At 37.2% G+C, this 14,287-nt stretch overlaps 1 protein-coding gene across 1 annotated transcript; it reads left to right on the top strand.

Moving 5' to 3' along the window:
- The first annotated feature begins 1,297 nt into the window (after positions 1-1,297).
- Positions 1,298-6,317, top strand: coq7 (coenzyme Q7 homolog, ubiquinone (yeast)). Its single transcript, XM_085460190.1, has 6 exons — positions 1,298-1,492; positions 1,836-2,017; positions 3,697-3,811; positions 3,988-4,127; positions 5,575-5,643; positions 6,046-6,317. Exons 1-6 carry the CDS (start codon positions 1,408-1,410, stop codon positions 6,121-6,123), a joined length of 669 nt encoding a protein of 222 aa, XP_085316316.1. The 5' UTR covers positions 1,298-1,407; the 3' UTR covers positions 6,124-6,317.
- The last annotated feature ends 7,970 nt before the right edge of the window (positions 6,318-14,287 follow it).

Raw genomic sequence — 14,287 nt, 5'->3', positions numbered from 1 at the left:
GCATTAACTAGTATTTAGTACGGATAAACAGAGGTTTGAGTCTGGGCAGCACATGGTGGAGTGGTTAGCATTGTCACCACATAACATGAAGATCTTGAGTTTGAGTCCTCTGGTTAACTGGGGCATTTCTGTGTGGAGTGGCTGCCCCTTTTCTGTCAATTCTTCCAGAGGTTTCTTCCTGTTACAAGGGAGTTTTTCCTTACCACCGTTGCCAAGTGCTTTCTCATAGAGGGTCATCAGATTGTTGAGGTTTTCTCTGTACTATTGTAGGGTCTTTACCTTACAGTATAAACTGTCTTGAGGTGGCGATGCTACTGTGATTTGTCACTATATGAATTAAATTGAATTTAAATTAATTTTCCATGTTCTCCATGTGCCTGTGTAGGTTTCCATCGGGTACTCCAGTTTTCTCCAGCAGTTCAAAGATATGCTCATGTAGTAAGTGTTTTTCTGTCTCTATATATTTGCCCTGAGTAGGAGTGGTAATCAGTTGGGATAGGCTTAGATAGGCTGGGATTGTATTGTATTTTAACACTGTTGTATTGCTACTTTCACTTACTGCATATTAGTATTTCATACTCTTTTAGTATAACACGCACAGCAAAAACAGCCTGAAACAGCTAAGCTAGTTTCAATGCCATTTGGAAGAATTTTCTGAATTTTTATTTTTATTTTTTAACCACAGCAGTCCTGCTTAGAGAGTCATATGAAGGCTGAGGTGAAGGGACAACTCACAAGAATCACTATTCCTCAAAAATTATTGGACACATTGTAGTGAAGCAAGGTTATTTTGTCCTGAACGTGGCTGTTCAGAAACCTCTTTTACTTCTCAGTTTATTTTACTAATTAGTTTGTGCAACACGCCCAACCAATTATAGCAAAACCTATAAATTTCTTTCTGTGCTTCACACATTAGAATAACCAGCAACCAACTGTAATGGGTTAATGCCTCGTCCTGACTTTTAAATATAATAAAATGGCATGATCAATATTTGCGACCTTCAAAATAGGTATCATGATCAAAATATAACACTTTACTGTTTAGGCAGCTATCTTGTCAACAAGTCTGATCATCAGCCAGGCTGTGTTACAACAAAAAAAGCTGACTGGTTTTTATTTTCCTCAATTTAACTTATTATTCCAAAAACTTCAAAAACGTAGTTTTTAGTTTAATTTTAGTTCACCTAATTCAGAAACATGATGGTTGACAGAGAAAATATTCCTCCTGCCAGGGAGGGAAACTCGATAGGTGGTGGTAACACATCCTAAACGCTAGTTGGCGCCCGCAATTAAATAAACGAAGAAGAAGAGCAGACGTCCGTTACGTGCAGTTACTGGCGTTCAATGTCAGTTTGATGCATGTTTTTTTTTTAATTACACAGCTAGTTAAACCATTACCGGACTATCATGCAGACAGCCGCACTTAGAGTTTTTTGCCACTGGCCACAGAGTAATAGCACAGCGATGATTCGTCAGTGTTTAAAATGCAGAGGTAAGCAGTGATACCTGGAAGCTACGGTGCTACATGCTAAAAACACTTATCTAACCCTCACAGTATGTAGCGTCTATCAGTGCATACAGTTTACGTTTATCTGTAGGTGTAAGACTAGACTGGGTCTACACTTGTAAACGTAATGTAGCCTAAATCAAATATTTGATAGATTACTCGTCATTGTCAGTTTTCTCAACTCAAACTCTTGACATTTACTTAGTTTGTAAACGAAGTAAATGCGTGACCTTCATAGTGGGCACTTAAGAGTCGTGTAATTATAAATGTTTCAGCTTCAAGGCGGTTGACTGAAGGAGCTTTACATACGTCTTTTACTTTGTTTTAGCACTAACTCTGCAGCAGAGCTCTCGCGCTTACGGAGTAATTCCGCCCCCGCGCGACAGTGAGGAGAAGGAGATGGTGCACCGGATGCTGCGCGTGGACCATGCTGGAGAATATGGAGCCAACCGCATCTATGCCGGCCAGATGGCAGTGTTGGGTCGATCGAAGACTGGGCCATTCATTCAGGTATTAACCGAATAAACTGATATAAACTGATCATTTCATTACTTCTGTGTCACACCAAGATTATAATTTATTTAAAAAAAACAAATAAATAACAGGGGGTTCAGCCCCCAGTTGTTGCTGTGGTTAAGTTTATTGAATTATTATATAAATTTAAACATAACAGCAGCTTTTACAAGAATACTCAAATTACCTTTAATTAAATGATTATGCATAGTACTCTTAGTGTCATGTTTGCCTCTTTGGACAAAGCAGGATCTTGCAGGCAGCTGATGAAATTCAATAAGATGAAAGAACAGGCTGCACATCTCACTGCTGTTTGATGTTAATTCTCAGGCATGTGGTTGATAAACAGTATTTCTAGGGGGTTTCTGAGTCTCCCAAAATTCTGAATCCAGTTCATTTCTCTCTCTTTTTTTTTTTTAAATTAAAAAAACTTTAGTAAAACTTACTTATAGGGACATATAGACTCCCCTGCAAATTACATCCTGGTTCTTCTACAACCTGAGAAGAATTGTCACATGATTACCAGTTAACTATATAAAAAATCTAAATTCCCACTGACTGCCACAGATCTTTATCCTAACGAGGACATACACAAGATCTTTCCTTCAGTCAGTTCTCCAGACATGGCACATAGAACTAGGAATGGTTAGAAATAGAGGGTAAACTAACAGAGGCCTTATTGCTCATCACTGAAAGAGCTGATCTCATGTTAGCTGCTGCATTGGATAGTTGTTTCTGTGTGCAGTTTGCACTTTAGCCTCATGGTCCTGATTTTTTTTTTTTTTTTTTTTGTGCAATAAAAATGAAAGTGACAGCTGTACCCTTTTTTTTTTTTAATTTTCCCTTCCTTTTTTTTTTTTTTTTTTAAATTTATGTTAAAAGTGTCCGTATGTTTTCATATCGCACAGCCCCCACAGTATTAGGGCTGTGCGATATGACCAAAATCTCATATCCCGATATAAGAATTCTATCGTCCGATAACGATAGAAATCACAAAAATGTAAAATTTTCTGTAAATTCTGTGAATCTCGGGCAGCTCGTCTTGGGGGAAGTGTTTCCAGCTGCGCGTCATGTAGCTGGAGTCCAGTGTTTTAACCGATGCATGAAACGATACATTTTTATACATAAGTTGTAACGGCCGCCGTTTTCTTTGTGAGTATTTATTACACGGCGTGCTGCGGGGAAAAGCCTGTTCTAACGTTTGAGTCTAAGGTTTATTTTTTAGCACCTGATGGCTCCTTTTTGCTTCTCATCCGTAAACAGTCTGCATACTCTTTCACGTGATTCAGTTTACTTTGAAAAGTCTCAACAGGATCTTGAGCTTTATTGTGAAAGGTTTATGTGGAAAATAAACAAGCGAACACGCGATGCTGTTACCGTTGTTGTTGCTAACGACAATGCATAAAAACAGGCGCTTGTCCGTCCGTAGTGTGATTATATTAAATATAAGAGAAGGAGAGAACTTTAAGAAATTAATATAGCCACTACAGTGACCATCAAAACGATGGAAAAATATTGCCATAAACAATTTATTTTGCAACACCAGGAATCAAACGATAGCGTAAAATGAAACGATAGACGTTTTTATATCGTCATCTGACATATATCGTTATATCGAACAGCCCTAATCAGTATATGTCCCTAAATTTTGACACTTTGCGCTTTTTTTCCTACAGGAAATGTGGGATCAAGAAAAGAAACACCTTGAGAAATTCAATGAAATTCTTGCTGAGAACAGAGTTCGCCCCACAGCACTGTTACCTTTCTGGAATATTGCTGGGTTTGTATTAGGTTGGTACAACACATAAAGACATAATTTTGCTGAGAAGATAAACAAATGCATCAAAGAGTAATGATTATTGAATTTCACAATGGCTCCCTGACGTGTCATTAACAAGTGTATAAACAGTAAGCAGTAGGAAATCTCTTCATTAAATGTTAACAGCATGTATCTCTCTCTTTTGAAGGGGCATCATCTGCATTACTGGGAAAAGAAGGGGCCATGGCCTGTACTGTGGCAGTGGAAGAGAGTATCACTGAACACTATAACAGCCAGATAAGAACTCTGATGGAGAAGGACCCAGAGAGATACACTGAACTCTTACAAGTGAGTCTCTTATCTCCGTAGCTCTGCTCTGTGGTTGCCCTTTACTGTGCATGAAATTCATATTGTTCATTATGAGATTGTGGCAACAGCTGAGTCTAAAGAGGAGCCGAAGGGCGATAATATTAGGCACCTGCCCCTCCAAAAAAAAGAGATTAGAGTCTAGCATACCAAAATGGAAATAATGTTGAATGTTTTTGATTATGGTGATTGTTACAAGCCACGCTAAATAATAATTAATCAATTAAACTCAGTTTCAAGCTAGTTAATACAGCTTTGTACCTAATCGCTAATCGCCTTTTACTAACATTACTACATTTAAGTAAGAGTTATCTAACCAGCAAATAAATAAAACCACCTTAAATTTTGTTTGAGGAAAATTTCATTCAATGATGTCTGTATCCCATTAATGCCAATATGAGTCTGAAATGGTCTCGGTCTTTCCCATATGGAAAAGATATATATAAATCTTATAAAGTTTTTATCTGTCTTGTATGAAACTTGTATGAAAAGCATACAAGAGTGAAAACACATATAAGATCCCTTGAAAAATTATATAATGAAACTTGTATGTTTTGTATACTTACTAAAAAAATATATGAAAGTAATGAGAAGGTGGCCACTTTCATGAGTAAATCATATATGTTTTTACTATTTCTTTTCCATATGGGTTTATAGTTAGCTTGTGCATATTTCTAATTGCATTTATTAAAAAATTACAACTGTCTTTGTTGATTGTTTCACTCATTTATTGTTTAGTGCAATCCTAGCAGCTGGATCATTTTCTTTTTTTTTCTTTTTTGCATGTAAGCCAACCACAGTCAAACCTCTGGCACAGCCTTGTTCTCTTCCTGGATCTCTGTTGACTTTCAGTGTTAAATCTATTCGTGGGTGGAATTTTTTCTGTTTATCTAAGCAGTTCAGTACAGTTCAGGTTTACTTGGAGAGTTTTACAGTTTTATAGGCAATTTCTCCAAGGCTATGCAGCATGATTTTTGACATTTTTGACTTCAGTGCTTTCGCCATTACACAATTACATCACTTAATGGCTACTGACATTTGTTACTGCGCACTGATGCAGGTTGAAGTTTATTTAACTTCTAATTTGGACAAGTTCCACACACCAACGCAGCTTCACAGATCATAGCACATGGAATAAAATTGGCATTTCACCAGTGGCTTTTTCATATATACTGTCAAGAGTGACTCTACCTCTCTGGATGTTTCCAGATGGGGACAAAGCACTTTTCAGCACAAAGCAGTTCTTATTAGATACACATTTTCTGACCACGGTGTATAAAATTTTTCATGACTCAGTTATTTGCAGTTATTTTGAAAAGAAAATGGGTTTAATGTAACCAACTCAAGGCCAAATAGCTTGAGAATTTTGTGCAGTGAAATGTAATTAATTAATTAAATTAATTTGTTTTATCATGAATATATTTAACAGGTGATAAAGGAATTTAGAGATGATGAGATGGAACATCATGATACAGGACTGGCGCACGATGCTGAAAATGTAAGTGTATTTTATGTCTTTAAATGTAATATATACACACTGCCAGTCAAAACTTTGGACACACCTTCTCATTCAATGTTTTTTTTTTCTTTATTTTTATTACTTTCTACATTATAGATATATGCTGAAGACAGCAAATATATGAAGCAAGATATATGGAATTATGTGTCAGAGAAAAAAATGATAAATAACTCTTATATGTCTTATTTTTTAGATTCCTTAAAATAGCCACCTTTGCTTTGTTGACAGCACCGAAAACTAATTTTATATCAATTATAAAAATGACTCCACACAGAAATAAATAAATATTGCTTCATTAGAGTATTTAACTGTCTTTACAATTTTTAAGTTGTTGAAAGTACTGCTGCCTAAATGTGTGTTTTGTATGTGTGTGTGTTTTAGGTACCTGGATACTGGCTATTAAAAAATGCAATACAGTTAGGCTGCAAAGCTGCAATATATGTTTCCCAACGTATCTAACACTGTTCTTAAAGCAGTTGAATTGTTTTGTTATTCTGACTCAAGTTTGTAAATGACTTAATTTGGACCTGTGTTCTCACTCTGCATCTTTGTAAATGTAAATGAAGCACAACGTACCTGTACCTGATCGTATCTGTTAAAATTTCTGTAATAAATGTCAGGCCTTGGTTCTGTTTTCTGAAGGCAAATTTTTACTTTTGTGTTGTGTTACTTTTGTGCTTGCTGCAGGAAGGTCAGTCTGCCTGTCTGAAAAGTGTCAGTGTTGATGAGAAAGTGAGAAACTGGTGAAATAAAGATACTCATGGACTTTAGATATTTCCATTTGTACATGTATCCAGTTACCCCCACATACATAACATATTTTTCATATAATTGTGCCTTAAGTTGCTTTAGTGTTTTTCTTATCGGCAAGAGCTGCAAAGACCAATATTTTAATAACTTTTAGCTGCCTTTGACCAAAAGCTCGACTCCCTAAACACGCATGATAAGAACATATTAATCCAAGTACAGACACACACACACACACACAACCACCACTACCACCACCATACCATTCTGTTTCACATGTAATAGTTCATATATCAAGCTGAGCAATGACTTGTCATCCAGGCCTAACTGCTAAGCAGCCTCACACAGCTGTTCTGGGTACATTAGGTCACTGAGCAAGAAGGCTTGTCCAGGGGCCCCTAATATTCATCAGGTTGTGTAGCTTGAGCCAAATGTTCATTCCCCCCCTGACTCAGTATCATTCTGTCCATATGTCCATTCAGTTGTGACCCAAACCTGATTTCTCCTAGTTTTAGCATTTTTTTGAGCATGAGCATATGATACATGCTGACTCATGGCCAGTAGTGGGGGGTATTAATCATCTTGTTGGTTGAGCAGATGATAATAATGTTATTAAAAAAACTGAAAATCTGATATTTATTCATTGTATGTGAATTGATAAATATAAAAAAAATAAAAACCACAGACAGAGTCATAGTAAAATGTTCAGTTTGATTGTGCCATCATAAGTGGTTCAGCCTGCACATGTTAGATGAGATATTGAAATATGCAGATTTCACTTTCAGCTGCTTATTAATGGCGGCTGCCTGACTGCAGGTCAATCTTTACATTTGCTTTATGCTATTGCAGCCCTGTGTGAAGATCCATTTACCTTAGCATAAGGTCAGGTCCTGACTTCAGGGGTTAATATGCAGTTTTATCCTTCATTCCTGAAAAATAGAATTGTTTAATGAACCATCAGTAAAAGATCAAGTTAAATAATTTGTAGTCTGCATTATCACTGTTAGATGTTTGTGACTCACTAAATAAGCCATACAGAAACTAAACCAGGGTGTATTCATGAATGCGCTACAGCAGTGTTTTTAATGGGGGGAGGGAAAAAAGTGTTTGTGTTATATTCCAGTGAAAACTGAAAGGCTAACTTGCTAGGGAGCAAACGAACGCCAGTTTTTCTGACTACTGCTACAGGAACGCTGTCAACTTGGGTATGACGTCATTTTCAGCTCCAACGTTCGAGGTAAAAGGAAAGCACCAGTATAACTTTGTGCCTTTTTCTTTGACTCTTGGTAGTCATTTTAGTTTGGTAATCTATGGGTAAGGATCATATTTTGAAACCAGCCTCAAGTGGCTGCTTGAGGAGTTTTCGAGACCTTTTGATGCTCACATTTGAGCCCTGGTTGCATGCGCTTCATGAACCAAGCTAAGCACTTCATCCTCTCATACGAATACAGTTAAATCTGGCTTAATAAACAAAGAATCACCAAAAAAGCTAACTCGATGCTCCAGGAAAAGAAAGGAACTGGGTTACAGTGGATGAATGCTCGCTACAGCCACTTTATACATAGAGTTTATAATTACAGTTGGTAGTTCAACTGACCCATGAGTGTGGCTGCCATAATCCCCATCTCCCCATTATTTTTCCATTTTATTTGTACCTGCTTGCCTTTATTGACTGCATGTTATTTGATTTTCGTGACCAAGTACTAATTACTGTGAGCAAAGCCTGGAGTATTCTCACGATCTCAGGATAGGATGGAAACGCATGACATTCACTTTTATAATCACAGGAGGTCACCCACTATAGATCAGAAACATGAGACAATAGGCAGCTTTGCAAATCAAAGGTAGATCATCATACATTATCTTTGAGCCCGATTAATAGTGCTGACAATTTTATAGCAAGGTGTAACTGTTTAAATAAAGCAACATATGTAAAGCTCCTTTTGTAGTGTAGACTACATCTAAATTATCCACCGTATGTAAACACAAATGGTGTGCTCGATATATCTTATATCGTGCTCGATATATATATATATATATATAAAAATAATGTCTGCACATTCTGGTCAATTCTTCAATCATTTAAAACCATCAGGAGATCATGTGCATTGTTTAGGTTCTTTTCTCAGTATCAAAAGGAATTTGCTGAAACACAGACTCAGAAATTGGCAACAAGAATTTGAAGAGAGCAATAAAACTTTACTAAACTGGGACTGTCTTGCTACCCATGAATAATTGCAGTTGTAAATCTTCAGCAGCACGAAAAATACAAATCCCTATAAGTCATAAGATCTTTCGGATACAGATTTTATTACTTCTTGGCTTTAATAGTTGGTGTTTGCCAGTAATAAGGCCTTTCTGGGGTTTATGGTAACTAATAGCAAAAAAGTACTTCTCTAGAACTGAGAGCACAAGGAATTAAGTAGATAGAATTTTGCTAGTAGTTTGATATGATTTAATGAATGTCTGGCAGCTTTCAACATGTGTTCTTTCTTTTTAATTCAAATACAATCACTTTTTTTTTCAAGAGGTGGTATATATATATATATATATATATATATATATATATATATATATATATATATGAAAGACTCTGAAAACTCTGAAGTTGCAGGTTAGTGAGGTTACTATCCTGTTACTAGTTAAATGTGAGATGTTTCACCGTGTTTCATGTGTTTTTTGTTGCCTATAACTTTTTATTTAAATGTGTTGCTACATCAAATTCAAAATGCTGCATTAATATCTAAAAATAAAATCAAATTTTTTAGCATTTAATGTCGTGCCTTTGTACTATTTTTACAGAAATATAGGATTTAAATAATTTGCAAGTCATTGCATTCTGTTTATATATTTTAAATTTACATCCATCTGAAGTTTTGGGGGGTTTTATAAATCAAGAGGAGTCAGTGGAGCTTTTCATCTACATCTGGTTTTCCAGGTCAACGGCCATGCTCTATAAATAGCAAACAGTAAACATTTTACTGTTCTGGGGTATGTCTGCACATACAGTAAATACCTGTGGTGTGATGTTACTATATGCTTTAGATCTCTGTTCTGCATTGAGGGACTAACTTATGTAAATTTTAGTTTGATCTGTAACACATTCATTTTCCCCCACCCTTTTATTGACATGTAAATGAGTGTAGTGTGCTCTGTGCATATGTGTATGTACAAATGCATCGAAATGCCTAAACATATTGGAAATCATTTGGGTTACTGAGGGGTGTGTGGCGTGAAAGAGTGACCACGTGTTCACATCTTCACACTGTGAAGTGACAACACAAGATGCAAAGGACTGACATCACTGGAAGCTGGAATTTGTGATTTATGGCCTGCCGTGCAGTGCCAACCACCAACGGCTTTGGTGAGAGAAAAACACATCAAGGTCAGTCTTCTAGGAAGGTTAAACTGAGCAAAACCTAAAATTCTTTAATTCATATCGAAAAACTGTTATCCATATTCAACCACATACATTTCAGAATGATTTTCAGTATATAGAACTGCAACATCAAAGAACTTTTAGGTGAAGTTAAGTCTGGAGTATAGATCTATTTGTGTCTGTGAGTGCAACAAATCTTTCGCTCTGTCAAATCCACCGAATCAGACAGTAAGTATGAAAACTGGCTATCAAGCAACGTTTCATGTAAAATGTAAGTTCAGCAGAGACCCTTCAACAAAAATGAAATGGATTGTTTTGACATCCCTATAGCATTTCCAGTAATATTGCTAAGTGCATATGATTCATGAATTGGCAGAATATTTTGTGCATATATGCATGACTGTAGAATCAGTATGAACATAATACTATGCTGTTTTTGTGATTTAACTGCTTCATCATGATCTTTGCAAATAAAACCAAAATCCTCAGCTGGAAAACTGATTTCTGGGGCACATACCTTTAAACCCTTTTTACATGTCTCCCTTTCTCTTTAGCATCCACAGAGAATCCTAAACTATAGTAGATGAATTCTTTTGGAATTTTAATTAGGGATGCACCGAATGATCCCTTTTCATTGTGGTATAAAATATATGATTTCTTTAATAAGAAATATATGATTTCTTTAATAAGAAATATATGATTTCTTTAATAAGAACTATTTTATTTAACTGAAATGTATTTGAATCAATGGAAAATGGACATCAAAATGGACATCTAGGTCCCATCTTCTTTTCAGATGGGACCTACACGTGGGGTAGTGTGATAGTTTGTTGATGAAGTTGTAGGACTTGTGTGAAGGACTTATTGTTGAGTGCGGAGTTGAGCATGGCGTGACCCCTCCACTGGTATCAATCAATATACTGACAGGCATGGTGGCTCATCCAGCATGACTCCAAGGCCACGCTGCTGCTCCACTATGTCATGAGCTCCAAAGATGCTTAAAGCTATTGACTCTAGCGCAGCTTGACACCCTCCCTGTCCCGCACCAACACAACCATCCTTCTATCAGAACCAGTGCCCCACTTAGGTAAGACACGAGCAAAGCCATTGAACTGCATAGTGTAAAGTCAGTAATTAAAGCTATAAATAATTGTATATAAATGTAAATGGGCGTAGCCACTGTGACTTCAGCCACTTATTTGTGAATGTCCATTTTCAATAATTGAAATTTGCATTAGGGCCTTTTCATCATGTCTTCCTTGTCACCAGAGGTGACCATATTTGGATGAGAGAGCAGTGCTAAGTGAACAGCTAATGCTAGCTATCTTATTTAGATAGGTGCATTCACAGCTGCTAATTAGTGCTAAAACCAAAGTATTTGCATTAAAAATCTGCCAAAAGTCACCAAACCAAACCTGTTTCAAATCAGCTGTGGTGGTAACAGACAACCAGGCTAATCAGATTTAACCTGCAAACACCTGTCACTCAGAGAGGCTACAACCCTGATAATGCACAATTTTAGCCTTTATAGTTTTCAAGTCCAGGAGTTATAAAACCTGCTTTTATAAAAGGAGAACATGGCTTAAAAAGTCTGTAAATATGTCTATGTAACTATAGACTGTATCTATATGTCATGGATACTCACATTTCTATGATGCTTTATCAGCCTTACTGACCATTCAAAGGGCTGTAGATTACAAGTTATATATAAAGTGTACATTCATACAGCAATTTTGCAATCTATTGCCAAGAACAGACAATCACCAATTAACATGCATACATATATTTGCACTGAAAGGCTTAAAGAAAGGTCGAGGTAAGAGTTCAAACCCAGAACCTTCTTTCTGTCAGTCAACGTGCTAATCACTCCACCACCGGTAGATCCACTTTTGGCTCTCGCCGTCTTGGTATTAGTGAAGCTGAATGTGTTGAACAAAAGTGTGAATGCATAAGGTCTGGTTAATCGCTACCTTACAAAAGACACACCATAAAGCATGACCTTCTTTATTGTCCTTTCTGACTAACATCAGAAATCATAATTACAAAATGATCATTTTCTCACAGCCACAGTCTGAATTGAACCAGAAGGGTCTGCTTTTGCCGGCTATTAGAAAGAACAGGTTAAACTTTTGGGTTCACCTTTTAGATGTAGAGTCTACATTGGACTTTCCTATACAGTTTTTGAATTTTACGTGGGGGTGGTGGGGACGGGTTGCTCTTGCAGCTAACTTTAAGTGGTCATTCTAGGAACTGCTAACTGTATTCTTTTTGTAATGTCTATATTGACTTCATTTTTCAGCCCTGGAACTGCTGCTTGAGTATGAACTTACCAGCACGTCGCTTTATTTTAGTATTTACTTTGTATATGATATTTAAAACATCTTCAGCAATTAATGCAAATCTAAAAGAATATTTAGAAAGTGTAAAAGTCCATAAAAATAATAATTGTACCTCCACTGATTTAAATTGTTCAGGGAAAAACAGAACGTGTGCAAGCTGTGCAACATCAGTATGAACTTCAGTAATACAAATCTGCAATATGCTTTCATGATGTGAAGCTTTTAGTGTTCTGATCTCCGTTTGCCCTTTGTACATCAAAATTTTCCTTGTGGAATTCAAGGAACTTACTTGGATGAAGTTGTGTCTGAAATCGGAATAAAGTGCACACAGAACATAGTTGGCTGTGAAGGGATCAGCAGAATGAGCTGCAGTGTGTCAAAGCAAACAAGACTTATTCATTAGTCATCTATCCTTTTCTGTATGTTACATTACACCCCCATCCCCCAGAATTCAACAACTTGTATTGCTGCTGCTTACCCTCCTCAATTTACTGTGATGCATAAGCAGCTTGCAGAAGGTTACCGTGCAAGGCCTCTTAACACCTGGTTTAAGGAATAGTTTTTCCCACCCCACCTGCTAGCCTCCTGCAGTGGCTCAGCGCTTTACACCGATCCCGCTAAGGCTCTTTCTGTCATCCTCACTGATTGAATGGAGAGCTCTGGCAGTAGTGCTCTGGCCAAGTCTCATATCTCTTGCCTGAGGCTCGTTTTCGTGTCGCTTGTAAAGATGCCACTCTTATCACCTATTAATCATGGCCCTCGATGTCCAGCTATGCCCTCCACTGCTGGTGACAACAAGTGATGCTCTTGCAGATTTTCAGATTACATGCAACGTGAAAAGGAGGCTTCAAGCTACGATTAGGTTTGGATCATAAACTTATTTAAAGTTTTGCTGGTGTATTGATGCAGCCCATGAGAGTTTTAATTATTCTAAAGAAAAAGGTTTACTGTAAAAGTTGGAGGGCTGGATTTTATACTTGTTACGCGTGGGTCGCAACCTTTCTGTGCTTTAGTGTAAGCAATGGAATTTAGATCACGACAGCCGTCCCTGGATCGTTGTTCTTTGAAGTTATCAGCCGTCAAATATTCTCGCTCATGGCTGAGCCCTCAGCTCTTGTGGTTGGTGATGACACACATGCACAGCAGACAAAGTGCCCGGACCACCCGAAGCCTGAGGTATCCTGACCTTGGAGGCTCGCTGTGAAACATAACAACACAAGGGGAAAAAGAATGCCTTCTATGCTGCACAAGGGGTCAAGTTGTTGTCCCGGTCAGGGTGAAGTTCAACATGTCACACAAGCCCCTTATGTGTTATCTACAATGTTTGTCTATCAAAGGAAAAATACACATATGATAGGCTCCAGAAGCATGTCTGGTCTCACTCATAGTGTGTGATTGTGGTGGTCTGGTAGTGTCTGCTGCAGAAGCTACAAAGGGACAAGACTGAAATGCTCTGGGAGTTGAATCAGTCAAGATCTAGAGCACAAATTCATTTTGATCCGCTGATCTGAGGCCTGTACTAAAAAACGTATCACTCTGTCCAATCCCATATGAAAGAATAACAAAATAGCAGCAATGCCATCTCTCTGTTCGTGACATTCTCGCGAAATGGTGATAGATTTACAGCAACTTCTTTCGTTTTTTAGCTATTTGAGGTATCTGTTAAACAGATTGTTGCATTGATTTCTGGGAAGACAGATGGTGGTGTGCATGCTTCAAGACAACTGAAGGAATGAAGAATTGTTCAGCTCGGTAGATCAAATTCGGTATAGGCCTTAGGCTACATTTTTATTGCGTGTAGGCACATACGATCTCAGACATATTTTTGAGTAGCTTTGTTTTGTTTCTGGCCATAGTTGAAAGTAGATAAAATAGAACGAGGTGCTTGAAAATGAGACAAAATACCATTTTTCATGCCAAAGCAATAAGACAAACCCAAGGAAAACTGTCTGCTTTGTTTGTAAGTCTTTAAATGGTTGGGTGATTATTGCAGACAACATATTATATCATTGTATCATATGTACATCCAGAATGCATTCAGACATGTGGCTGTATCCTGATAGAAATGTTTATATACAGGATGAACCTTTAAGATTTAAATCATTCCAAAAGCATCTAGTTGCTATTTTACATTGATTGTAAGTGTGCTGTTTTCTGT

Source organism: Copadichromis virginalis, linkage group LG6, assembly GCF_057382275.1.
Source record: "Copadichromis virginalis isolate Kocher_CV1m ecotype Utaka linkage group LG6, C_Virginalis_male_GT1.1, whole genome shotgun sequence".
In the NCBI taxonomy this organism is placed as follows: domain Eukaryota; kingdom Metazoa; phylum Chordata; class Actinopteri; order Cichliformes; family Cichlidae; genus Copadichromis; species Copadichromis virginalis.
The sequence above is the reverse complement of the archived record's forward strand: the minus strand, read 5'-3'. Positions and strand labels throughout refer to the sequence as shown.

What these genes read in the sequence shown, in the direction of transcription:
- coq7 (XM_085460190.1), top strand. Translation starts at nt 1,408, where the DNA reads ATGCAGACAGCCGCACTTAGAGTTTTTTGCCACTGGCCACAGAGTAAT. An exon ending in GATACACTGAACTCTTACAA is followed by an intron (nt 4,128 to 5,574) that starts GTGAGTCTCTTA and finishes TATATTTAACAG; the next exon opens with GTGATAAAGGAATTTAGAGA. An exon ending in TGGCGCACGATGCTGAAAAT is followed by an intron (nt 5,644 to 6,045) that starts GTAAGTGTATTT and finishes TGTGTGTTTTAG; the next exon opens with GTACCTGGATACTGGCTATT.